A 25,874-nucleotide genomic window follows, 5' to 3' on the forward strand; every position below is an offset into this window, starting at 1 on the left:
CTGACAGGTTCTCTGTCTCCTCCAAATGTTTAGGGCCCCCCGTTAGCTTGGAACTTGTCAGCCCCCCCGAGAAGACTTAGGGGCCCCTTAGGCTCCCCATTAGACTGGGCTTCCTGGTGCAGAATCAGGAAATGATTACTGACTGAGGTTTGAAGAGGGAGTGGAAGGCAGAGTGGGGTGGAACCAGCGGCAGTGAGACGGAGGGTCCCTGCCAGGCCTCAGTGCAGGTCTTAGCAGACCAGCGACTCTGGAACCCCACCAGTGACTATAAAGCAGGGCAGAAGCAGAGCTCACCTTCTTCCTAATTTCCATCTCCGGGTTTCCATTTAGCTGTTGAAGCCTTGTCAAAGTCCCTGTGGAGGAAATCACCATTAGACTTGAGCATTTGAGTTGAAACACCATGTGCTGAATCCCAGTAACTGCTGAACTCTGAGATTTGTCATTCTTCCCCCTTTGACATTTTCTAGGCCATGTCCCGTGGCACAATCATGTTCAAGGTGGTTCCAGTTTCTGACCCTCCTGTTAATAGCCAGAAGATGGTAAGAATTTACTGAGCCTTCATACTCTCACACAGTATATAAAGTATCACACTACTATTCTTTATAATGTGTTGACTAAATGTTCAACACTGTGTTGTGTAGTTTTCAGTACTGATCACATGAGAGGCAAATGAGTAAATTAATACAATACAAGGATGTGACGTACCAAGAAGTCACATCAAGAATGGTGAACATTTGAGCAAAAACTCTCAGCAAAAAGAGATTATATTCCCAAAGTCATTTTTTCATAGCTCTTAGACTCAGTTCAAGAGGCAAGTTCTTTTTTGTGAGGATGGAGAGGAAAGACAGGAGCAGTAGGAGGAAGGGAGGGAGAAATCATTTTGTCTCGATGGCCCATGCGTGCACGGGTTCTTCTGATAGCGCCGTTATGCACCCACTGTCAGGTGTACGTTCGTGCCATGACTGAGTACTGGCCCCAGGAGGACCCCACCATCCCGTGCATGGATGCAGGGTTGCCTTTCCAGAAGGGGGACATCCTCCAGATTGTGGACCAGAATGATGCCCTCTGGTGGCAGGCCCGGAAAATCTCAGACCTCGGTTCCTGTGCTGGCCTAATCCCTTCTAACCACCTTCTGAAGAGGTAAGAAAAGTTACAACTCCTGGCCTCAGGACTGAGGCATAAGGAAATAGAGCATTGTCTCAGGCTCCTGCTATTGCAGTTAAAATAAGATAAAGAGAGACAAGCAGATGAACAACCTCACACACTGGTTAATAAATCAAAGTGTCAACTTATCCATATGTCGTATGCATCTTAAATACCAAATGATCATAATAATAATACCAGCTAGAAAAGAGAGAAAACATGTAGGAAACTAAATTAAACTGAAAATGGTAGTTCTGACTCCCTCTGTAAATCTTTCAAGTCTGAGTTGTTGAAACCTCATTTGCTGATTTCAACCCACTACCCTCACTTCTGTGCTATTGAGACCCAAGGGAGCAAGTAAAAGCAGAAAAAAAGATTTTAAAAGGTTGAAGCCTCAGCCCATGTTAAGAGGTCAGGAAGTAGACAAAGAACTAGCAAAGGACATTGAGAATAAATGACCAATGAGTTGGCATGAAAATCAACACAGTATGGTATTCTGATCAACTACATCAGTTGCTGTTGAGGGTACTGAGAGCTGACCGTTGAATTTAACAATACAGAGATCATTGGTGATCCTGATGGAAGTGATTTTAGTGGAGGGGCGGGGCCACCATCCTAGGGGAGTGAGATTTGAAGAAATTGATGACAATGCACACGGAAAAACCTTTGAGACATTTTGGTATAAAGCAGAGCAGAACAAATAGCTAGGGGAAAGTGGAGTGGTATGAGAATATTTTTTAGATGGGGTAAACAATACTAGTGGGAATGATCCAGTGAGAAGGAATTTTTTTATGATGGGAGACAGAGAAGAGGACTGCCTTGAACAGGCAGAAGAAGAGGGGCTGGCTTACGTGGGGCCTCAAACAGTTCGCCCACAGTGAGGGTGACAGTGGGGAGTCCAGAGAGTGCAGCAGCATTGGCGGGATATGGCAGAGCTTGCAGAAGTTCTCGTCCAACTGCTGCATTGTCTCAGTGACCAAAGAGTAAATGCCATAAGCTGAGAGTCAGGGTGGGTCAGGAGGTATGGGGAGGGAGAGGGGAGACAGCTTGGAAAGCTTCTATGAGAGCTGGAGAACAAAGGGATTAGGTAAATACAGTGTGATCAACAGTCAGGGGCCCCTGAAGGGTAAAGGCCATAAATGTGAAGTAACTCTGGTCAGTTTCCTTGGGGACAGGGCCAGGTAAGACAGGGTTGGATTTAACAGTAAGTCAAGAAAGAGCCAAGGGAGTGACTGAAATGAAGGAACATGATGTGTAAGCTGTTGAGGAGGGAGGTGAGGAGGTAAGGGTCAGTGGAAAGGTCCTAGAAAGGTCAATGGATTATAGCTCCCATGGGGTCAACAGATTATCGGGGTTGGGAAGGTAGGAGATGTTGGTGAAAGAAAGGGATGCTGGGAATTGAAATTATGGAGGAACTGCAGCTATTGGTTCTGGAAGGTTCTAGGGTATGACAGTGGGAGGCTGAGGTAGAAGGTGGGAAGGGCTTTGGGAAAAAGGAGATCAAGGAACGGAGAGGCCAGGGTGTAATAAAACCATCAGTAATTATGACAACAGTGTTGAGAGCATGAGAGCGAGCAGCAGTAATCTGGGAATGGTTACCAGGAAAGTGGGGGGAGTAACAGTCAGGAGCTGGGGATTCTAGGGAAGAGGGAGCATGGTCTGGGGATGGCCATGAGGAGCAAGGACAGGGACCCCACACGCCCAGCCCATGGGCAGCGGCGCACTGGAGCCAGCTACCAGAGCTCGCCCCGTGCGCTTCTCACATCCGTGGTCAGAGAAGTCAGCGCTGCGGCTTAAAACCAGCCACGTAACAGTACTGTCGCTAGAGAAGTTGGCAGAAGCTACACTTCAGGGCTCCCCTGCCCCAGAGCTGCCGGACCAGCACACCACTAGGAGTGGGAGACAACCCAGTTTCCCCTTGAAAGGTGCAGGGGAAGCCATGAACTCAGAGAGACCTGGGTTTTAGGTAGAGCTAGAATTTACGTTCTCTAAAGAGCTCAGGCAGAGAAGAGGCTGAGTGGAGGTCTGATTTTGCTGGAGGTTTGTTTACTGGAGTTCCAGGGGGCGTGCGAATGGGCTTCAGGGATTAGCGTGTGGAGGATAAGGGATGACCTGGGCTTTGGGGGCCGAGGACAGGAACAGGGATAAAGGCCAAATGAGATTAGTCATTCTAGGCTCATGACAGGCAAAATGCGGTGAGCATGCCCTGGTGGGGGTCCTGCAAGGAGCACACAGCAATGGCAGGTTTACTGGATTAGTGCCCAAATAAGGAACAACAGAGGGCACAGAGATCCTGTGTCTCTCAAGGAACTGTAGAGGGCATCCACAGCCTGCGAGGGAAACGGGAACATGCTACGAAAATTCTAAGGAGACCAGGGTAGCGAGCCGAGGGGGCAGGGTGCCATGGCTCCCTTCTGAAGTCTGTGGCCTGTGAACTACTGGTCACCCGCCAGATTTTCACTTTAAGTCAGTGAGGCTCCAAAAATAACCCATGAAGCAGCGGCGGGGGCGGGGGGAAGCCTGTGTATTTAGAGAAGGTATTTGACCATATGTTTGGAGAAGAAATCTTTTACACTTGGGTGGAGGCAGCAGAATTTTAGGAAAATTCTAGCCTGGAATCCTGGGTCTATTTCACTTGGGTTTACCTGGGTTGATTCTTTTCTCCTCATAGTGTATTTTCCCCCCTTAGGAAGCAACGAGAGTTCTGGTGGTCTCAGCCATACCAGCCTGACACCCACCTCAAATCAACCATCTGTGAGTGTGCCGCCCCCTCGAACCCAGCGTGTGCGCCCTGGGGAAACTGGCTCCCTCTCTCCCAAGGCTGGCTTCCTGCCCAAGAGAGGGTCTTTAAATGTCCCCACTGCCCCCCAATAACCAGACAGCCATCTGAAATCCTACCATTGACATTCATTCCTTGGACTTAGAAGAATTTTCAGGTTATGAAAATGCACATGTTCTTGTGTTTGTGACACCTTCAGGGATCACTCCACACACAAAGTCCTCTGAGATCTCTAAGGCGAGCACACGCATGCATGCACTGGCAGGCTAGGCTGCAGAGCTGCACGCCAACCTTCATACAGGTTCTCTTTAGGGCGGTTAAAGTTTGCACTGTTCAGAAGCTCTGATTAATGGTTGTGCGTGCCTTCGATGAATAAACATGGGACCGAGTAATCACCTAATGAACGTAATTTGTTTGCTAGGCAGTATCATCCAGATGTCAGGGGAGGAATGCTTAGTAAAGGGATCCATGGCAGCAAATGCCATACTGCCTCCCAAAGGGTGCTGCAGCTTGCAGAGCCCGGCTGGAACTCACAGAGTAAAGCCAGTCAGAAGCGGCCCTCACACAGGCCTCCAGAAAGCAGTTATCCAAGGGGATGGGGCGCCTGGAGGAGGGCAAGGGGCACAGAGAAGACAACTTGGCATTGGAGTCAGATTTGACCAGGGAGAATCCTCACTTTATTTTTCAATTCTCTAAGCCAGAAATCATTTTTTTTATCTTTTTTTTCTCTCAAAGAGATAAAATGAAAACTACGGAGACATATTTAAAAAAGAAAACACTCTTATAATTCTTCACATTGACTGTATTTTTATTCCACCTTCCAGTTTTGAAAATATAGTTTGCATGGTTGTAGTTAACAGCTACAATACCACTTTTTATCTTTATTTCGTCTTAACATATTATCAGAAACATTTTAAGGTATAATTTTCATAGTGATATTTTAATTGTGTCCCTGTGTTTTGAAAAAGTTTCTTTACCAAACCAGATTGAAACACTTCCTTGATTCATTTTTCTATTTCAATCCTCAAAGACGCATGGAAATGCTAATAAAGTTTCTAATCAGCACCTGGGAATTAGTCTGGCCACTGGTTTACACTTAATTTGCTCGAGTGGCCTGACTGCAATTTTTATCAGAGGTTTTGAAAATCCGTCCTGAAAAGAGCTTGCAGACCCTACTACTATCCTCACAGATCTCTGAGTCCAGGAACACCAGGGCCGGAGCCACTGACCAAAAGGGTTGCCTCTCACAGGGAGGTTTCAGATGGGGCATGATCATTTTCTAAACTATTAGATCATTTCTTTCCTTTTTAACTGTTGTAAATGATTCTGCAATAAATATAATTTTATTATCTTCCTGTTCTGCTTAAGTGTTACCTTAAGAAAGAGAAATCTCAGGAGCAGTTGACTGAGTCAAAGGGTTTAGACATTTTTAAAATCAAGAGTTATTGAACAATTCCAGGACTATGTTAGTTTGCAGATGGTTATTTAAAAGTTATTTACTGAAAGTCGGTTAGGATTGTCATCCCTTTTTCTTTCCTTCCCTCCTTCCTTCTTTCTTTCCTTTCTTCCGCCTTCTCTTCCTTCTTTCCAGTCAAGACACTAGTTTCTAAAACATGCTATACTAAGCATATTAGCTCAGAAGGAAGTAGGGTGCAATGTTTTATAGCTTATTGGGGTGAAAAGGAGTAGAATTTGCCAGAAACAAGTAGACCGCCATTTTTTAAAAACAAGGCTCATAAATATATTAGTTCTATAGGCTATTCACTTATTTTGTTATTAAATCTTTACTAAATTACTACAGAATAAGTCCAGAATATTAATTACTATAATTTTGGTACTTTGCTTTTCTTATTTTAAGTAAGTTAATCTGAGAAGCTGAGCATAGACTAATATATGCATTTTCTCTGTCTGTCTGTCTCATTCTCTCTTTCTTTGCTTCAATCATTTGTCTGTGTGCAGTGACATCTATGGAAGAAGGTAAGAAATAGTGTTTGGAAAAAACCCTCATCTCCAAAGTCTCCTAGAAATTTCCTATAGTTCTCATTCTGTTCAATTCAGTTCCGCTATTTATTAAGCTTTTACTATGTACCTAGTAGTAGTATTCTAGCTACTAATACCCTAATTTATAAAAAGATGTCATTCAAAAGAACACATATACACACAATGTAATTGTCCTAACACTGAGAGGAATGAGACAAAAGAGAACCAACACTTATGGTGTGCAGTCCCAGAGTCTAACACAGCGCATTGCAAGAATTCAACAAAAGTCATGAAATTGCTCCTCTGTTTTGTGTCAAGTGCTTTATACACATTGTTTCCAAAGTAACCCTGTAAGAAAATATTATTATTCCCATTTTATGGATGAAAAGATTGAGGTTCAGTCTTTTCAGTGAAGGTAAGAAGAGCATTGTCAGAAGTTGCAAGTACTGCAGTCTGGGTTGGAGCTTCTGTCTGTCTGAGGGCCCTGCCCCAAGGGCAGGTGGGACCTCCTGTTATTACCTCTGCCCTTCTCTGTGCTCAGATACCCCGGTGACCCATGATGTCCGTCACACACACTCACAAAAGCAAGAAAGTCAAGTGCTATCTGCTTGAGGAGAAGAGAGAGAAATGAGAAGAGCAGTCCCCTTGGCCACCATTTCATCATTCACTGGAAGGGGGACGGAGGAGCATGGGCAGGCCTTTGGAGAGGGCCGGGCCTCTGTGGTCTTGGTGGTAAAGGGCCCACTGTCTCAGTCTGCTCGGGCTGCCATAACAAGATATCACAGACTAGGTGGCTCAAATAGCAGGCACTGGTATTTATTTTCTCACTATTCTGGAGGCCAGAAGCTCAAGATCAAGGTCCTGGCAGGGTTGGTTTCTGGTGATGCCTCTCTTCCTGTCTGGCAGATGGCCACCTTCTCTCTGTGTGCTCACATGGCCTTTCCTCTGTAAATGCACAAAGAGAAAAAGAGAGAAAAAAAGAGATCTGGTGACTTCTCTTCTTTTTATTGTGTAAGACTACTAATTCTTTTGGATTAGGGCCCCAACCTTATGACCTCACTTAACCTTAGCCTTGAAAGCTGGGTGTCCAAATGAGGTTAGGACTTCAACAAATGAATTGGGGGGGAGGTGCACAAATGAGTCCATAACAGCAGCCCTAGCCACTCATGTGGAATTGCCAATTTTGAGAGAGTACAATCAGTGGCTCTATTAGCTCACAGAGCTACAAATGTGAAAAATCAGGACTACTCGTGCTGTACAGTAGACTCACTGCTGGCCTCTGTAAAACAGGAATGACAATGTAATTTTTGTTTGCCTTAAAAAAAAAAAACAAACCTCTAGTTATGTCCTAGGAACCAATGAATTCATTATTGTTATAAGTTACTAATCTGGAAAATAATCTCTAAATGAATATAAGACATTGAATGACACTGTCAAAAGTCTCAGCTAGTTGCTTGTTTGTCTGTGTCCCTACCTCTATAAAATACTATTATTTCAGAAAATCTTTCATATTGAATATTTTATTTTAAAAGCATTAATTAATGATGTGCCTTTTTAAGGTAGTGACAAGTGCCACTTTATAATATTACAGTTTATTATAGAGAGTATAATATAGACTTTTAGAACATAGATAAGACATTTATTAAACCACTATTTACTGATCACTGGGGGAGTGCTGGCCACTGTCTAGGCACAGGATGTACAGTGCTGAAATAAAAAAGATATTTTTTCAGAATATATATTCAAATCACTAATTTGATATTAAAAGGTAGCTTCAACTCAGTTTAATATATAATTAATGTGATTACTATGTGCAAGACTCTGTATGAAGGTCTGCAAAGTATGCAAAAAGTTAGACATTTCCACTTTCAAGGAGCTATATAGAAGAGTAAATAAGGCAAAGGCCCAAATGATTCTATTACAAGGTAGATAGACACTTAGTAGCAGAAAGCTCAAGGTTGTAGGAAGAAAATGCCATTCTGTCTATGGCAAGGTTATTAATTATGATCAGTGTTTGAGATGGAGTTTGAAGCATCACAGGCAAAAGGAACAGCATAAGTACAGGCACAGAGGAAGAACCAGCAATACCTTTTCTAATGGGAGCATGAGATATGTGAGGAAGAGAAGTGGACAAAAGCCCTACAGTTGGGTTTGGGTCATGTCGTAAAGCAGTGATTTTCAATCTTTTGTATCTCATGGCACACATAAAGTAGTGACTGAAATTCTGCAGCACACCAAAAAACTGATCTGACAAAAAAAAAACAGGTATAATTTTGATTAATTTACAAAAATAATAGTAATTACGTACCTTTTTTGCTCCGAAGTGGCAATTTAAAAATTCAGGTGTCTGTATTTGGATATAAGGATTTCTGGTACCAAGAATTAACCAACCAGATGCAACCTTATCATGCAGCATGATCAATAAGATGCAACTCTATTATTTGACCTATGTATTTATGGTTCAAGGCAGGGCATTCACACCTGTTGCTACTGTGTTGGCTGTTGCCATTTTTTAAATTGACAATCTAAAGGAGAAGAAGTCACTGCTCCTGACTAGATAGCCAGCTATCACATGTTTCAAAGATTCTTGCAGCACACGGGTTGAAAATCACTGTTGTAGAGTTTTCAGTATCAGGATGAATGATTTTTAAAAGTTATGTTCTTTTATTTTCTTATACATACCCAAAATAAAGGTAAAAATAGTTAACATGTATTGAGTATTTACCAGGTACCTGAACTTTTCATGCATTATCTCACTTATTTCTACCCTATACAGTAGGTATTATTACTATTCCCATTTATAGAAAGAAAACAGAAACTTAGAGGCAAATTATAATAATTTGTCCAGCATTCAAAAGCCTTCTGCTTTTCAAATTTTAACCATTTTATATCATGTAGCTTCCCATATCATATACTTTCATTTAATACAGTGGAGTCCTTTCTATCCCTCTGAGTTAGCAATGGTTGTAAGAGTATCATTATTGTAAGGTGGTCTGTGTTTTATTGGCATAAGCCTAGAGGGACGGATTTTTGAGTTCGTCCCTCTAACACATTTTGAGTTCTATTCTTCTCTATGTTCTTTTATAGAGGACGACATGAAGATTGACGAGAAATGTGTGGAAGCAGGTAATGTTTCCCCTGTAGAGTTTCTCAAGCAGAGTCAGCCAAAGGGGCCACGGGCCTTCCCGCTGGAAGAACTGTGTGAAATGAATGCCCACCCTGTCCTTGTTCCGTGGTTCTGACACTTGGAAGGGAAGCAAAGCTGTGGGAATGTCTCCAGGTCCAAACCGACCTTCTAGAAATCAGTATCTTGGAAACAGTCACAGCAACACTTAGTAACACTCAGGTGTTACATTCAGTAACATTCAGGTGGAGTATCTGGGAACCACCATGCTCTTTGTGAAATACTATAAAATATTGAGATATCAAATTTTTAAAAAGCAAAATAGGTATTTTGTTACCATTTGATGCCATGTTATAGTGGATTCTAGTGTAGATAAATAGCAGGTTTCAAATCTGAGAAATATATAAAACCTTTTTATATTTCTATACTTAATTTTTTTATAAACTGGGAAAAGATTTTTTTTATACTCAATGACAGAACTAAGATTGCCTCCAGAATCGCTTGGGTTTTGTTGGGAGACTAGTTGGAAAGCCTTTGTCTTGGTTTTATGGTGCTAAAAATCAACATTCCACCCAATAAGTCCTAAAGATCTTATTGGCTTTATTCAACAATTCATGAATTGGTGAGCATCTCACCTAGCAGATAGAAAGGAACCCTGAGGAGCTACACTAAACGAAAGACTTTCATGGACAAAAGGGAGTGAGAACAAGAAAATTACACTAGCAAAGAGTGGAAAGAGCAAAGATTGGTATGCATTTATGCAATCATTTATTAAAGAGTGGATTGGTCCCTTTCCCTTGGGGATGGCAGGGGTCTGTCAGCCATGAGAGGTCAAATTATAAGTAAGGTAAGTCTCAGTTTGGTGATGTGAGGCATAGCATGAGTGACTCCATTTTGGGACTATTGTCTTGTTTTTAACAATAAGCTAAACTAGTTTTTAGAAACTGAAGAACAACATGAAGTCTTTAAATAGTGGATATTTCAAAGGTTCACATATACTTCCTAGAATAACTACAGAATAATGCTGATATTAATATTTATTTTTCCAAGTATAAATTCTGTTCTTTAAAATTTTTCAATAATATTCTTTTCCTTTCTATAATTTCAATTTAAAACTTTTATTAAGCAATACTTTCACATATTTCAAATTCAAAAAACGCAAAACTATATTCAGTAAAAAGCTCCTCTCTTTCCCCACTGTCCCCCTCAGTTTCCTTTCTTGAGGCTGTAAATGCTCTCAGGTTCTTCCACAATCCCTCCAGACGTGTTCTGTGCATATAGAATCAGTGATGTATATATTTTTCTCCTCTCTTCCACCCTCATCCTCACCTTAAAAAAATACAAATACCCTTTGATGGTACACTACACAAACTATTCTCTTCCTGGCATTTTTACTTAGCATCATATATCTTGGAGATGACTCCATCTCAGTACATAAAAATCCACCTCATATTTTTTAAACAGTTTCTTGGCTAAGTAAGTATGCATTTATGCAATCATTTATTGGTAGATGCTTGACCCACGTGCAGTCCTTTTTTTGTAAACAATGCTACACTGAATAGCTTTGTCGATACTTCATTTCACACATGTGAGTACACCTTGCATACAGCAACGCCCCATTACAGTGTGTGCATTGGTGATGATGCTACATGGCTCAAGCTGCTCTCCATATAGAATCTAGCTTCTTTATCCTTAGTAGCTCTTTAAAACAATAACGAGTGCATTTTAACTGATGAGAAAGTTGGGTTTTATCATCTTTGTCACTTAAACAAGCCTACACACTCAAACCATTCATATACTTCTCTTTGCCACATTGCCCAGGCTTATGGGGCCCCAATGCTTAGGCAGGGAGCATCCCTCCTACACCTGCAGGCCCCCTGGAGGCGAAGCTGTGCAACATCCTACAGTCTATGGGAGCTCCCTGGACATTCCACCTTTCCCTCCCCTCTGAGCCTCTTTTTTACTTTATTTATTCTCTCCTATTGTTTGTTTGTTTGTTTGTTTATTGAAAGCTCCTGCTGCACCCCTGCTTGTCATCATGGCCCAACTTTTACCACCAGCAATCTCCTTGAAGGTTTATACATGCCGTAGAGACACCACTGACTTGGCCTTGATTCAGGAAGAAAATTTAAAAGTTGGCGTGGGTGCAAAAGCATAGGGTTAGGAAATCACACTGTGAAGATACAGGTTCAGGATGGCTAGTAATATAATGACACTTTTGGGTTTTTGCCTCCATGGAAAAGTACAGATGAAGAAACATTTGAGTCTGGTAAGTAAAAAATGAGTATTTGGTACTGATTTTAAAATGTATATAGTATTTTAGATGCTGGTGTAATTTAAACACATATTTAGGGATATGATACAATAATTGTTTAAATTTACCAACAGCTTAGTTGTGAGATGTGAATTTCACCATAACCATTAGGCCATTTGGGAACTCTGAGGGCATTTTCGGTTGTCAATTGATTATGGGCACTACCGGCCTTGAACTGGTAGGGATCTGCAATGCTAGGATCCTGCCGTCTCTGACACCATCCTGCACAATGTTCTGAATTTCCTGCTGAATGAAGCTCATTACAAATATAAGTGAGCAGTTCATTGATATACAACAGTTATGTAAGTTTTCATAAGACTAACATGAAAAGACTGGTGGTTTAGAAGACAGTTATTATAAAGAGAAACATTTGAACAGAATAAAGATATCATTTTGCAATTACTGAATAATTTATTCCACACAGTCTGTCTACTCCACTCAGATAGTAAATAAGCTGGAAAGTGAGGTATGAAAACTGAATCAATTATTTTCTTTTTCTTTAATATGTTATTTGTTATTATTGATGACACATGGTATCATCGAGTGTCTGTCCCTCAAAATAATGTCGATATCATTTGTGAAAACATAGATCCCACAGAGTAGTGGGGTCTTTCATTTGCTCCATTTCATCAGCCTATAACTGCTTTGGCATACTATCCCTAGTTCAATTAAGATGATTTCTCTCTTCCTCTTACCATATACAAATAAATGTGCATGTTCAGTTTCACCTGTCCTCAAGGGGCCAGCTGGAGATGGCGCTGTGTGCATCGGCCCAGGGAAGGGTAAGGAACCAGGAGGCTCAGGCCAGAGGCCACTGCAGCGCCTACCCCGCCTCACAGGACCGCAGCCCCTTCAGCCTCTGGTGGACAAGAAGAGTGGAGGCTCACATCAATTCCTTTCCTATAATTTATCTCTTCCAAGCCTCATTTTATGCCAAGCAGAGAGGAGTCTTCATGGATAAAAAGCTTTCAGGGAGAGTCCAGAGACGCAACTTGCAGAATAGGTCACTGTCCCCAGAACAGCAGTCAGGGCAAGTGAGTTTCTGGGGCCCCCGCTGTGTGCTGTTCTGCCAGGACTCACACAAGTTACCACTTTCTCCAAGGGGCACACAAATGGCTAACTTGTCGTTTGCCTTTATTTGATGGCTGCCTTGATCTCCCCAAAGGCTTAACTTTTTCATGTCTTTTTTTTTTTTACACTTATCCAAATATCCAGAGGAACTTTCAGAAGGTAATTGTTTTTGTTTGCTGGGTAAGTCAAATAAAGCTATGCTTAAGGTCTTTCAAGCGCCTCAAAGTGAATACTTGACATAATAAATTTTAAGACACATGATGTTAAAGGGTGAAATTAGTGATGAAATACTCAATTTCATTGAAAATATTTTTAAATAAACAATTAAAGAAATTCAGCTGGATGAATATATCCCTAAGTAAACATGTCCTTTAAAATTTACTGACATATTTCAGTTAGAAAACTGTGCTTACTTTACCAGAGATGAAATTGATAAGGTGTGTTTTCCTTATATCCAATGTTTTAAAATGTGTTTTTTAAAAACAAAAACAAAGGTTAAGAAAAAAGATTATATGTGTCAGTTCATTCTATGAACAAATGCTCTTTATGTAATTTTTCTTTTTTTTTATTTTAATCATTGTTCAAGTACAGTTTTCTCCCTTTTACTCTCATTCCAGCCCACCCACCCAATCCTCCGCACTTCCCTCTGTAATTTTTCAATGATCAGAACAAAGTTGTATAAGTGAAGAGAAATATATATTAGTAAAAAGTAATTTAGAAATGACATTTCTATAATTTTTTCCTGGAGTTTATGACAATTTTTCTGAGCCCCCAGTGAAAGCAGAGACAGGAGTTTCAGAGCCACTGGGCACAGTTTTCCTCACTCCTTATCTCACACATTCTTGGACAGTACAAAATAATTGGCAGCTGTAGAACAAATACTGATTATACAGAAGGAACTATTTTACTAAGGGAGAAAATAAAAACCCACCTCTAATAAAGAAGATAATTATAGGGCCCACAGAAATCAATATCTACAAGTTATAGCCAAAGCCAGTTTATCTGTTCTTTTTTAAAATCGGTTTACTTTGGGCATGTTTTAAAATGTGTACCCAATTTTTAAGTTTTTACCGTGATTCAATCTTTCTTATAACTTTACATAAGTCTAAAATAGGTTTTTGTTCCTAACCATGCTAAATAGAATATATTCAGTGTAATGTTACAATTCTGAAGAGTGTCTCCGTACAGTCTGGCACCCGTGATAGGGTGGAAAGTGCTTAGGACATTCCTCAATAAGCCACTCAGGGCTAACACAGCTATGCTGCCATCTACTGGAATAGCGTCACTGAGATTTGGAGATAATTTCATGCATCTGTTCTAAGTAAACTTCTCTTCCTCCTCCACCTATTCTGCTCCTGCCATTCTCTGTGTTCCAGACAAGGAGGAATTTGTTGGCTACGGTCAAAAGTTCTTTATCGGTAGGTACGGATAAATAAGAGGTGGGTCTTCATCATTTCCTAAGTTATAGTCATACCAACCTGACATTCTTCTGAAAGCTTGTTTTGCTGATGGACATTTCCAAACTTGTTCCTTGTTCTGGTTTCCCTCTATCTTTTTGCAAGGAGAAGGGCTCCCTGTTGTGATATGTTGATCATTTATTGTTATTCATCTGGTTTCCACAAGATATTTCTTATTTATCAAATATAAATCTTTTGTTTTCTTTCAGACAGTTCCATAACATGTGTATCTTACTCTAAAGACACCAATTCTCTGACCACTAAACTTAGTTTTTAGGGCCACCTTTTCATATTCTGCCAGCTGGGCAGAGCTTTCTGAAGGACTAGGCACCGCTTGTTTAAGCCTGCATTGGGCTTCCTCCTCCAGTGGGAGAGGGGCCAGGCTGCAGGGTCTGCCAAGTGCGATGTTGGTTTCCAGGCTTGGTGCTCCTTGGAATCATTGGGGGAGTTTAGAAACGAGACATGGGGCCACCTTTCTGCATCCAATCCAGAATAGTTAATCGCCAAGCCATTGGGTAGGCCGAACAGGATAGGCATCTGCACAAAGGTGGGGAAGAAACAGACTGGGATGAGGCATTGGAGCCTGAGCAGGGTGAGGAGGGCTCCTACACAGGGATGATGCAGCCTGGTGCAGGTTGTCAGGGACAGAGGACAGGGAGGAGGCAGCTGCTGTCACACTCCCTGATACTCCACAGCCTCTGCAAAGATGTCCCCCCACCCCCCAGTTTGGGCTCTGACACTTTCTGCCAGACTGCTGACACAGTCTGTCCCCCGCCCCTCTGCACAGGTGCTCTTTGTTGATATAATAAGTTAATATATTGAGGGTAATAAGTGCTAGTTTTCTTTGTTAGAGAAAGAGTTACACATATTGAAGGCGGAGGTGGGCATCCCAAAACGAAACCCGTAGTGTTGAATTGGCATTGCAGGTACTGGTGTGAACTCATGGTTTTAACATTATAGATAAAAATGTAGGTGTGTGTGTGTGTGTGTGTGTGTGTGAGAGAGAGAGAGAGAGAGAGAGAGAGAGAGAGAGAGTGTCTCTAGCTCTAACTACTGAGAGGACCTGGGAACAGCTTTGGAACTACCAGAAAGCCCTGTGGTTGGGTGGGCAGATTAAGCAGGATTCTGGGAGTTTGGAAATCATGACTAAAATGTCCAGCTCTGCCACTGAACACACAGTTGTGAGCAACCGCTGAGCCTGTCTGTGTCTGAGTGTTCCCACCTCCAGGATGTGAGTAATAAGCCTGCTCCACGATTTCCACCTTGGCCCGAGCCACTAGCCCCTCTCATCTGGGGGTAGCCCCCTAACTGCTGTCCTTGAGCCTACACCTACTGTGCCTACCGTGTACATCCCCCTTCAGCAACCAGAGGAAACATAAATCAAATCATGCCACACCCATCTCTTGACCATCCAGTGACTTCCCGTCCCACTTCGACCTCAACCTAACACTGGACCGAGGCCCTCTGTGGCTTCCCCAGCTTCCTCTCCAACCCACTTCCTACCACCAGCAGGACTGCTCACTGCCCACAGCTACACAGGCCTCCATGCTGCACCTTCCACAAGTACTCCAAGCGTACTCCTTGCTCTGCACCTTTGCAGTTGCTGTTCCCTCAGCCCAGACTGCTCTTCCCCTGATGCCTCCTCAGCTGGCTCCACTACTTCAATCAGACACCTGCTCAATGTCAGCTTTTCAGACACTTAACTGACCCACCTACCAGAAGAAGCACCTCGTCAACTCTCTAACCATCAATCCTCCTTCTAAGCACTTATTTTTGTTGTTTTTGATATTGGTCTCTCCTCCACCATAAAGTGTAAATTGCATGAGGAAACGGGCTTGGTTTAGTTGACCATCGTATGACCAGCACCTAGTACAACACCTGGCACATAGTGGGTGCTGGGTGCCACTTAGAGGTAATGTGTGGGGCGTTTTGTTATTTTTCCTTCCTATTGCTTCCTTTCTTCTAGTTTTAGACAGATGTGACTGTGTTAATAAACACTTTGGAATCTCAGTCGCTGTGCGCTCCTTCAGGTATGAAGCTGGAAAGGGTATCTCCTACCCTGCATCTAATGTTCTGTGCACTTCCGCCCTCCCCAGCGGGTTTCCGCCGCAGCCTGCGCCTCTGCCGCCGGAAGTCCCACCTCAGCCAGCTGCGCGCAGGTGTGCGTTGCGCCAGCAGCTGCAGCAGCTCACTGGGCGCCCCTTATGAGGAGGTGGTGAGGTACCAGCGGCGCCCTTCAGACAGCCACCGCCTCATCGTGCTCGTGGGTAGGTCCAGGCAGGCCTCCCCCATCCACAGTGAAGTTTTCCTTCTTGATTCACTGGTCTTGTGTTGGGTGTAGTGGTAAAAGTGGAATTCTTTGTGGATAGCCATGTAAACACCTTAAAAAAAATAAAGCTTCTGTTATGTGTGCGTTTATAAACAAAACATTATTGCATCATGCTTTTATTGTCTACAGTTAAATGTGATATGCCATAGTGCATTTGAATTTGCATAACAAGTTGTGTTGTGATGAGATTGTAGCTGATGGTTTTGTTTGGTTTTGTGTTTATGCCTGTTTAGAACTTGTTCTATAAGCATAGATGAGTGTTCTCCCAGACTGGACCATTAGTCTGTATAAGACAACAAGTTGTTAAGATCCAGTTTTCTAAGATATTTGTAAGCACTTCCTTTAGAAAAATGTCAAAAAAGTCCTGGACTGTAGCACTGGTGCTAAAGAACAAGGCAAATACAGTGCTGGGTGACCTGCTTTTTCGACCAAGATCTCCCCAAAGCTGGTTCCTGCAGCAGCAATAACCTTCACCTTACTGCCGTCTTCTCTGCGTGTTCCAGCTGTGAGCAAGGCAGGTCTGCATGGAGCAAACAACATGCCTGACGGCCAGGACCAGCTACAGAGTTTGCAGGGCACAGTGCAAAATGAAAATGCAAGGGCCCCTTATTCAAAAATTATTAAGAATTGCAATGTGGCAAAAGAAGAGCATTTCACCAAGTGCAGTATCCTAAGCGTGGGCCTTGTGAAACTGCATGGGGTTTGCACGCATGAAGTCAGCCCTGTCTCCAGTGGCACAGGTGGTGCTGACTCACCTGTCAGGAAATGTGCCCCTGACTTCTGTAAGTCATGGGACCTGCCACTGTGGAGTCTGATTTCTGGGATGTGACATGATAGAAACTTCATTTAAAGAGGAGAGGCAGGTTGTCTCAGATGACCTGAAATGAGGCCAGAGAATTCACGCAGGGTTCAACATTAGATGAAGTTTGTTGGGGTGACAGGTTCTGGCAACTCCCCACCTCATTTCTGAATGTTGAAAAAGTGTCGGTTCTTCCACAGGTCACCAGGAAAGTTCCCAGAAGTCTTCTGGGGTCATTCCAATTTGCAAGGTGGAAAGCTATGTAATTTCCCTAAGAACATTTGCTCTCAAGTGTCTTTAGTAGAAGGACTGAAATGACGATTTCACCACATAACTACACTTATCCACATCTAATGATTTCTGTATGTGGCTGTTTGTATTTAGGGCCTTCTGGTGTTGGAGTGAATGAACTGAGGAGACAACTTATTGAACTTAATCCTAACCATTTTCAAAGTGCTGTGCCACGTATGTTTCATTTTTCTTTCATCCCAATTTACATTTTGGTAAAATTTTCTTTGCGTCTACAGGTACACTGAGCTCACTTACTTATGCCATATTGTCTTTGTCATGAAAACATAAGACATGGGGTAGATCTTAAAATTTCTAACTATATGTATTTTAATAGAGGGAAATGATTTACTAATGAAGCTATCAAAGGGCAATTTTGCCCTTTTTTTTTTGCCATTTCTTAACAAACATATAAATGACCTTTCAAAAACACTAAAATTTAGCAATAATAGCTAACATTTATTCAGTACTTACTCTCTTCCTGGCACTGCTCTTGACTCTTGTTTTTTTTTAATTAAAAATTATAATATATGCACATATATAAATTTATAAGTATGATTCTACCATACCTGGTGAGAAGAGCTTGTGGGTGCTTCCCCTTTGCCTCAAGGCAAGACAGAGGAATTTAGGGAAACCGCTTAAAGAGCTTAATATGTGTTTCCTGCAATTTAGGTGTTGAACTATTCCTAAAAAATTCTAAAGGAGGAGAGGTTAGAGGAAGTGACCAATGGCTGTAGTTTGGGAAGTAGCTGCCCTTTCAGAGGCTGTCACAGCAAAAGTGTTGTGATGTTTCCCAAGGACCAGATCCAGCTGGATAGTGTGGGAGAAAGTCACCTTGAGGCTGTCTTGGTTTCTGCCCAAGAGGAAGCCTCAGCAGAGAGGGCCCAAAAGCAGACCCTCAGATACGTCAGGGTGTGGAAGAAATCACAAAAGACTAGCTGGAATAGGGATGGATCTGAGATACTCAGCAGTGGGGGTATGATGATGGCAGGGTTTGCAAAATTACCCAAACATCCCCTGGGAGAGGAAGAGCCAGATCTTTCTGGTAATGTAAATATCTGCCAAGTCTAAAGGAGCAAATGGCAGCCAGCATCCGTTACGTAACAATTTTCCTGCCCTGCTTTCTCAACCCTCTCTCTGCACCCCAGCCTTGGGGAGTTATAAAACCAGGGGAAGAGCAGTAAGAATGCCATGAAATGGAAAAGAAGTGAATGTTACTTGCTTCTCTGACTTCAGGCTCTCTAATTACAGCAAGTCTGAGCAAGATGTGGGGAGGAGAAGCCTAAAATACAAATGAAGTTTGTAATTTTAATTGTTACGTGGGGATGGACTTTAATTATTAAACTGAGATGGAGTTTTGTTATATGACTGATGGACTGTTTTTACTTTTTAGCCTAAGAGTGATCAGCAGAGTCATGGGAATGGCTCGGTTTTTATCGAGGGCCAGGGGAAGGTCTTGCTGCGCAGAAGGGCAGTGACAGACAAAGAAGGAAAATATTGCTTTATGATCACATCCCATAGGTTGTGCTTTCCAAGTACTGTTTGCATGGGCATTGATCTCAAAAACAAACACTACAAAAACAAAGCAAAAATCCTTGATTATATGTATTTTAATAGAGGGAAATGATTTACTAATGAGGCTATCAAAGGGCAATTTTGTCTTTTTTTTTCCATTTCTTAACAATCATATAAATGACATTTCAAAAACACTAAAATTTAGCAATAATAGCTAACATTCATTCAGTACTGAAGGGTGTCGCTCAGTTGGTTGGGCGTTGCCTGGCAAAGCAGAAGGTCATGGGTTCAATTCCCTGTCAGGGCCCATGCCTAGGTTGTGGGTTCGGCCCCAGGTTGTGGGTTCAGACCCCATTTAGGGTGCATATGAGAGGCAACTGATTGATGTGTCTCTCTCTTTCTCCCTGCCTTCCCCTCTCTCTAAAAATCAATAAATCTTTAAAAAAGCTACCAAAAAGTCACTGTATTTCAATAATCTGGATGAAAATAAGATGCTCACAGAACATTATGAGGAGTATGGATTGCCATCATTTAAAGTGAGAAACTGTTAATCATATTTTGCTTTTAAAATTGATTGGTTTTAAGTTTAAAATGAATACCTCAGGTTATGTAAACACCAATTCACAGACTTTAATATACCATATAAAATGCAGTTCAGTAGAAGCCAAGGAGAAGGGATTATCATGGGTTTATATTAACATAATTTACTATCACCTGAGAATGACGGTGTTTTACTAGAATTTTTTTTTAGTACAAAACTATGGGACAAGTGGCATAATTGTAGCAACTCTAAGACTCTGAAGAAAGGTGTGAATAAAGAAAAAACAAAAATGACCCCCAGATAACATTTGCTTTTCGAGCCTCTTGGATGTCCTTAACTCCTTTTATCATTTAGAACCTTTTCAAAGCTCCTACTATAGATCAGGTGTTGACTGTTTTTATCCTTAAACTTTGTCAAATGCAAATACACAAATACTTTATGAACAAGGACAATTTGTTGTAATGCAGATTAAAAGACCAGCTTTGCAGCCTATATAGGACACAGAGTTGGAACTGTGCTTTATTTATCTTTGTGTTGTGATAACCTAGCATGGCGGCTGAAACATAGACACTCAGTACGTGTTAGTTGACTAAATGGATGAGCAGACAATGAAGCCCTTTTAGGGATTTGGTGAACTCCTATGTTCTATACCAGGTGCTACTTAAGTTGAAGACTTTATAATCAAAGTGGTCATATTAACAAATTAAACTAAATTCAGACTCCACCAAACTTTCCCTTCTAGAGAGCCCTAAAACTAATCACCATTTTCACTTGCATTTTAGTGCATCTGGGCAAGATTGCAGACTGTCATTGGCTTTCTCCATTTCAAATCTGAGACAATCTGTGTTAGTAGAAAAGATTAGGCTAGGGAGAGTCAGAACACTGAGGTTCTTGTTTTCAGCTTTGCTTTTTATTAGTCTATGTGAGCAAGTAAGTTGCTCTCTAAAATCTTCAGTTAACTATGGTAATAACACTTCACCTCACTAGGAGTACGAGAGAGGAAATGAGGTCTTATGAAATGCACTATCTAAACCTAAGATATTGCTGTTATTGCAGCCTGGGAGCCTTTAGGTGTCTTAGGGTTCACGCATAATTAAGTTACTCAGAGCAACTGCTCCTGTTCCCTTAGGGCCTCCCTATCCTGGCTTAATACCTAATGCAAACTTGTCCACACCATGATCATTACATAAAGGTTTACAGGTTAAATAATTTTTCTATGAGAACTACTTTCTTATCACCAATTCAAACTCCTTTTTGGTTCTAGTATTTTATTTATCTACCTGTTTATATATTCATTCATTTACATTGATTGAACTTTTTATCCAAATGCATATTGGTAATAAATCAAAACATTTTGAAGACTCTAAAATCTTTTGGAAAAATTCACTTTTTTGACAGATACTACTCGTTCCAAAAAGAGTTATGAAATGGATGGACGTGAGTATCACTATGTGTCCAAGGAAACATTTGAAAGCCTCATGTATAATCACAGGTAAGTTAGACGTTCAGAATCTGATTCTCCCCTCCAGTTGTTTTACAGTTTATGCACTGCCCAAAGCATCTAAGGTCACTTATCTTTGTTTCTGAAGAAATAACCAAGGAAATGTAAATTGATACACTAGTACACCAATCACTGGGTTCCGAGAGGGCGCAGAAGCGAAATGCAAATTTTAGAGAATCGGGAGAAGTCATCATGATAGTCCTAGATTTCTGAGTATTTTTTTTTCTCCTGTCAAATGTCCGCTAACTGTTTTCATGTTGGCAAAGTCTGATATTTCATTTTATGCTGTTGGAGTTTAGCTTCATGCTCCTACTAATAATACTGTGCTTGTAGAGACAGTCTTGTTTTCTCTGTCCCACCCTTGCAGGATGCTCGAGTACGGTGAGTACAAAGGCCACTTCTATGGCACCAGTGTGGATGCTGTTCGCGCTGTCCTCGAGGAAGGGAAGGTCTGTGTCATGGACTTAGAGCCTCAGGTGGGTCTGTAGTAGGCTGTTTTCCATCTTCCCAAAGGAAAGAATGTATGCCATCCATTTTGCGCACATTCTACAGGCTTTATTCTGTTGCTGTAATCCTTTTAAGGATAAGACCACTTCCCATGTCGAAGGGCCAGGATATTATGTAACGGATCAATTGCCAATAGCTTGTCTTTAGTTGGGGAAGAAATTTAGTTTCTCAGGCACAATAACAGAACTGAGCAGCTGACCATAAAGAAAACGTAGAATCTTGCTTTGACCTTGATCACAAAGGCATCAAGGTAATTTCTTCTGGAGAGAGTAAGGTGTTGCTTTCCACAAGGAGGTGAGGTTCCCATATTGCCGTATCTGTAGCTACCTCTCCAAGATTGTATGGGAAATGGAGCAGGAGTGAGCCAATTAAGGTAACATAAAGAACGTACAACGTTGGTGGTGCGCTGTGAGAGCTGGGGCCCTGGACTGCGGCGGCCTGGCGGGCCCTGAGGAAGAGCCATCTCCCTCCTCTGTGCAGATTCCGTCCTCCCAGGAAATCTGGACATGACTGGATAGGACCCCCAGATAAATATTTAAACCTCCATCCCACTCATTTTTACACCCATGAAAACGAACCACCACCACAACAAAAGCTCAGAGAATTAAGACAAGAAACATAAGAATGAAACCAATAGTTCTGGGCAAACCAGAATTTGACTTTTTGCAAGAAAAAGAAGGATTATTCACTCAAGACTAAAAGCTAAAGGCCTGTAACTAAGAGCTGGATGAGGTCAAAAAGCAACATTGAATGCAAAAGAAACTATTGACTTTTACAAGGAATTTTTAAGTAAAATTTTTCAGAAGAATGTGTATTATAAATAGAGACTGGTACAATATGATTTTGCCATCACCTTCTTCATGGGAAGGGTGGCCCTGGAGAGGATTTGGAACAAGCTTAAAGTGAAACACAGCGACCAGCAGATAAGAGCCTGTGTGGACCCACCCACAGCTCTCCAATGCTTCCGAGAGAAGTGGCTGGTTCTAAGGGCTCATTTCATGAGGGATCTAAAAGCCTGTAAGTGATCCAAGTCCCACCCCTCCTTCCTGGGGCCCCTTAACCAATGTCCTTGTAGCACCCTAGAGCAGGGAGAATGTGGGTCCCGGTGTACCAGGGGCCACACGGCTCTGTCCTAACTGTGGATTCCCAGCTAGCTCTGGTTCACAGAAGTGATACAAAATAAAACCTAAGCACTGTGTGCCTGTTTTGTTGTGGTTTTGAATTATACCAGTTTGAAATAGAATATGAAAATATGAGTAAAACTTCCTTTGAAAAGTTGACTCCTCGGACGGAAATGATTTGGAAGCTGCTGCGGTGTCTCCAGTCCTCAGCAATCACACACCAGAAAAACAGCTGCCCAGGGCCACCCTGAGGACAGACTTGGAAGCAGGTGCAGCTCCTCTGTAGAGACCAGGTGACAGCAGAGGCACTTCAGGGAGCTTTCCTCTGTTTGCGCCAGTGGAGTAGTAGAGCCTCTGTTTCCAAGTAGTGTGCACTGGACTATGTTCCTCTGTTTAAATTCTTTTAAAATCAGCATGGTTTGATAAGCTTGTATGGTTATGAAATGATGAGGTTCTTTGAACTGCATCCTGGAGCCGTGTGGCATGGCAGGCCACGGCCTGCAGGAGGGGACATACTCCTCAGCAGCCTAACCAAAAGCCCCTTGGCGAGCCGTGTTTACCCCAAAATGAGGCATTAGAGTTGGAAGACCGGATTTTTTTTTTTACAGCTTATAAACTGCCACCGAATACGATTTCCAGAGAAATTTGGAGGGAGCTCATCACCCCCCATGAGCCCCTCAAGGGCTGTGCAGATGAATGAGGGTGAGCGTGAGCACCTCGTCTGCGAGTGTCCGTGTGCCGGCTTGGTCAGGTGCAGTCTTTCCTGGAGACGCTGCTCTACCTGGGGCGGGCTTGCTCCCTGGTCTGTTAAGCCCGGGAGGGGAGTCCACGCACCAGACAACATGGAACACGATTTCACGGAAATGACCCTGTATCATTCGCTCCACTACTGTTGCTAACCGCAGATTCTCAGCCTGTCACCAGCGTGTGTGACACTGTGCGCATCTGCAGAGAAACGAAGGGAAGAGTGATAACCAGCAGGGTTAGGGTGCCAGATTGGCATTCCGTGTGGGCGAGCCCAGAGGGCAGGAGCTGTTTCTTAGCTTTTAAAATCCCTCCTCTCATCCGCTCAAATTCACCGACTGACTTCAAGATCCTCATCTTCTCTCTGAGTAAAGGGACGCTGGAATAAACAGCAACTTCCACTGACTGGTATCCATTCTAATTCTTTTTGCACATCAATTATTCAGAGACCTTGACAGTGACTTTTCATAGTAACAGCAAAAGACAAGTGGATCGCCCTTGGAAAGGAAATTTGTTTTCAGAAGGTGAACTCCAGCGTGGGCAGTAAAGTTGCGCGCTGGCGCGCTCCCCGCGGCCTTACAGACCGTTAAAGAAACGTTAGACTGTTACACCGCACTGCCTTGGTGGGGAGGGAGGAGCTGGAAAGGGCGATGTGTTTGTAAACTGTGGAAAGACTGAGCAGCCCCACGAGCTGTGCTGTGCATAGGCTTTGCAAACACAGGGGTGTGCAGAAGCACACTTAGCGCTGTGGGGATTACGTTGTCTGGGGTGTTAGCCTGGCACCCAGGTAGCTTGTTGGTCAGAACATTGAGCAGATGGATCCTTCCGCTGGAGGCTTGGAGCCCACAACCTGGAATTACACCATACAGAAGAGTCTGCCAGCCATAGGCTCCAGTAGCTATGGTTCAAAACACTGGTATTAGGATGTTCACAGCACTGATTGAACTCAGTAGCAAAATGAAGGAAGAAATGAAAGCTACCCAAAGTTAAATAAAGTGAAATATATAAGGACCAACAGTGAAGAGGAGGAAACCAGGACTCAAATCAATGGTTTGGAACAAATAAACACTCAACTGAAACAAAATGAAGAAACAAGAATTCAAAAAAATGAGGAGAGGCTCCGGAATCTCTGGGACAACGTTAAATGTTCCAATATGCAAATCATAGGGGTGCCAGAAGCAGAACAAGAACAAGAAGTTGAAAACTTATTTGAATAAATAGTGAAGGAAAACCTCCCCAGTTTGGGGAAGGAAATAGACTCCCAGGAAGTCCAGGAAGCCCAGAAAGTCCCAAAGAAATTGGAACCAAAGAGGAACACACCAAGGCACATCATCATTAAGTTACCCAAGATTAAAGATGAGAGAATCTTAAAAGCAGCAAGAGGAAAGGAGACAGTTACCTACAAAGGAGTTCCCATTAGACTATCAGCTGATTTATCAAAAGAAACCTTACAGGCAAGAAGGGGCTGGAAAGAAGAACTTGTATGTATGATCCATTGACATGAACTAAAGTGGGGAATACTGGGGGGTTGGAGGGTGCAGGGCAGAGGAAGGATAAAGGGGGGAAAGTTGGGAAAACTGTAATAGCATAATCAATAAAATATACTTTGAAAAAGAGAATCAGGGGACAATAAGCTTTTTCTTACTTGGGTCAAAACTGGTTTCAGTGTGAAGAGTTCAGTGGTATCAATGGCAAGAGGTGACCCACCATGTGAGTCTGTCTCGGCCTTTGTCCTGTGAGATCGTATATAGAATCCTATTCTCAAATTTCAGTAAGGGTGTCATGGCTAGTAAGAGGAAGAGTCAGGATCTGTAGTAAGTTTTGATTCTAAAACCCCATCTCTTAATTATTAAAATCTTTTTTTAGAGGTGAGAACTTAAGGGTACACGAGAATATACTCTGGCTAAAAATAATTACTAATTTCTGGTGTTAGAAATTTGGCAAACATTCATGTTGACTCTAGGAAATTATTTTGACTTCTGTTTTGAAATGTGCACTTAATTTTTCTCTGTAGGATATTCAAGTGGCTCGAACCCATGAACTGAAGCCCTACATCATATTTATAAAGCCATCTAACATGAGTTGTATGAAAAGATCTAGGAAAAATGCCAAGATCATAACAGACTACTTTGTGGACATGAAGTTCAAGGTAAGACACAGAGGAAATGGATAAATGCACTTTTTCTCCTAGTCAAAAATCACTGTATTGTTTCCTCAGTGTCCCTTTGTTATGGGATATAATTTATTTCTAATGCATAATGCCCTTATAATTTATTTTCTCTGGATACAACTTATAAATATTAAAATAAAGTTTAATAACTGCTATAATGCTACTCTTATTTTTTCCTTCTCTTTGGGTGGTCTAGCTCTAAAATAAGACCCTCAAACCACAGTTTGCAGACCCACACAGAAACTGGGTGTGTACAAGCCTGAAATTTGTATTTAAAATGAATTATTTTACAAAAACATTTGAGAATTTACTTTTAAAATGCTTTGGTGGCCCTGAACAGTATGGCTTAGTTGGTTGGTCATTGTCCCACACAGCAAAAGGTCTCCAGGTCAATTCCTGGTCAGGGCACATGCCTGGGTTGCATGGTTCCTGGTCAGGGCATTTACAAGAATGACTAACTGATGTTTCTGTCTCTCTCTTTCTCCCTCCTT

General features: G+C 42.1%; 1 protein-coding gene across 4 annotated transcripts in view; it reads left to right on the forward strand.

The window, feature by feature from the left end:
* MPP4 (membrane palmitoylated protein 4) overlaps positions 1-25,874 on the forward strand; it is a 43,284-nt gene that overhangs the window by 14,807 nt on the left and 2,603 nt on the right. The window contains exons 10-22 of one of the 4 annotated variants that reach the window (XM_028510465.2): positions 468-539; positions 944-1,140; positions 3,833-3,897; positions 5,882-5,899; positions 8,990-9,028; positions 11,275-11,295; positions 12,556-12,570; positions 13,788-13,829; positions 15,965-16,135; positions 17,381-17,461; positions 20,739-20,832; positions 21,209-21,317; positions 25,228-25,362. In XM_028510465.2, the coding sequence (XP_028366266.1) occupies positions 468-539; positions 944-1,140; positions 3,833-3,897; positions 5,882-5,899; positions 8,990-9,028; positions 11,275-11,295; positions 12,556-12,570; positions 13,788-13,829; positions 15,965-16,135; positions 17,381-17,461; positions 20,739-20,832; positions 21,209-21,317; positions 25,228-25,362 (1,059 nt within the window). The remainder of the gene's footprint in view (positions 1-467; positions 540-943; positions 1,141-3,832; positions 3,898-5,881; positions 5,900-8,989; positions 9,029-11,274; positions 11,296-12,555; positions 12,571-13,787; positions 13,830-15,964; positions 16,136-17,380; positions 17,462-20,738; positions 20,833-21,208; positions 21,318-25,227; positions 25,363-25,874) is intronic. The other 3 variants (XM_036023065.1, XM_036023066.1, XM_036023067.1) reach the window with 3 other exon arrangements.

This window comes from Phyllostomus discolor, chromosome 4 (assembly GCF_004126475.2).
Source record: "Phyllostomus discolor isolate MPI-MPIP mPhyDis1 chromosome 4, mPhyDis1.pri.v3, whole genome shotgun sequence".
In the NCBI taxonomy this organism is placed as follows: Eukaryota; Metazoa; Chordata; class Mammalia; order Chiroptera; family Phyllostomidae; genus Phyllostomus; species Phyllostomus discolor.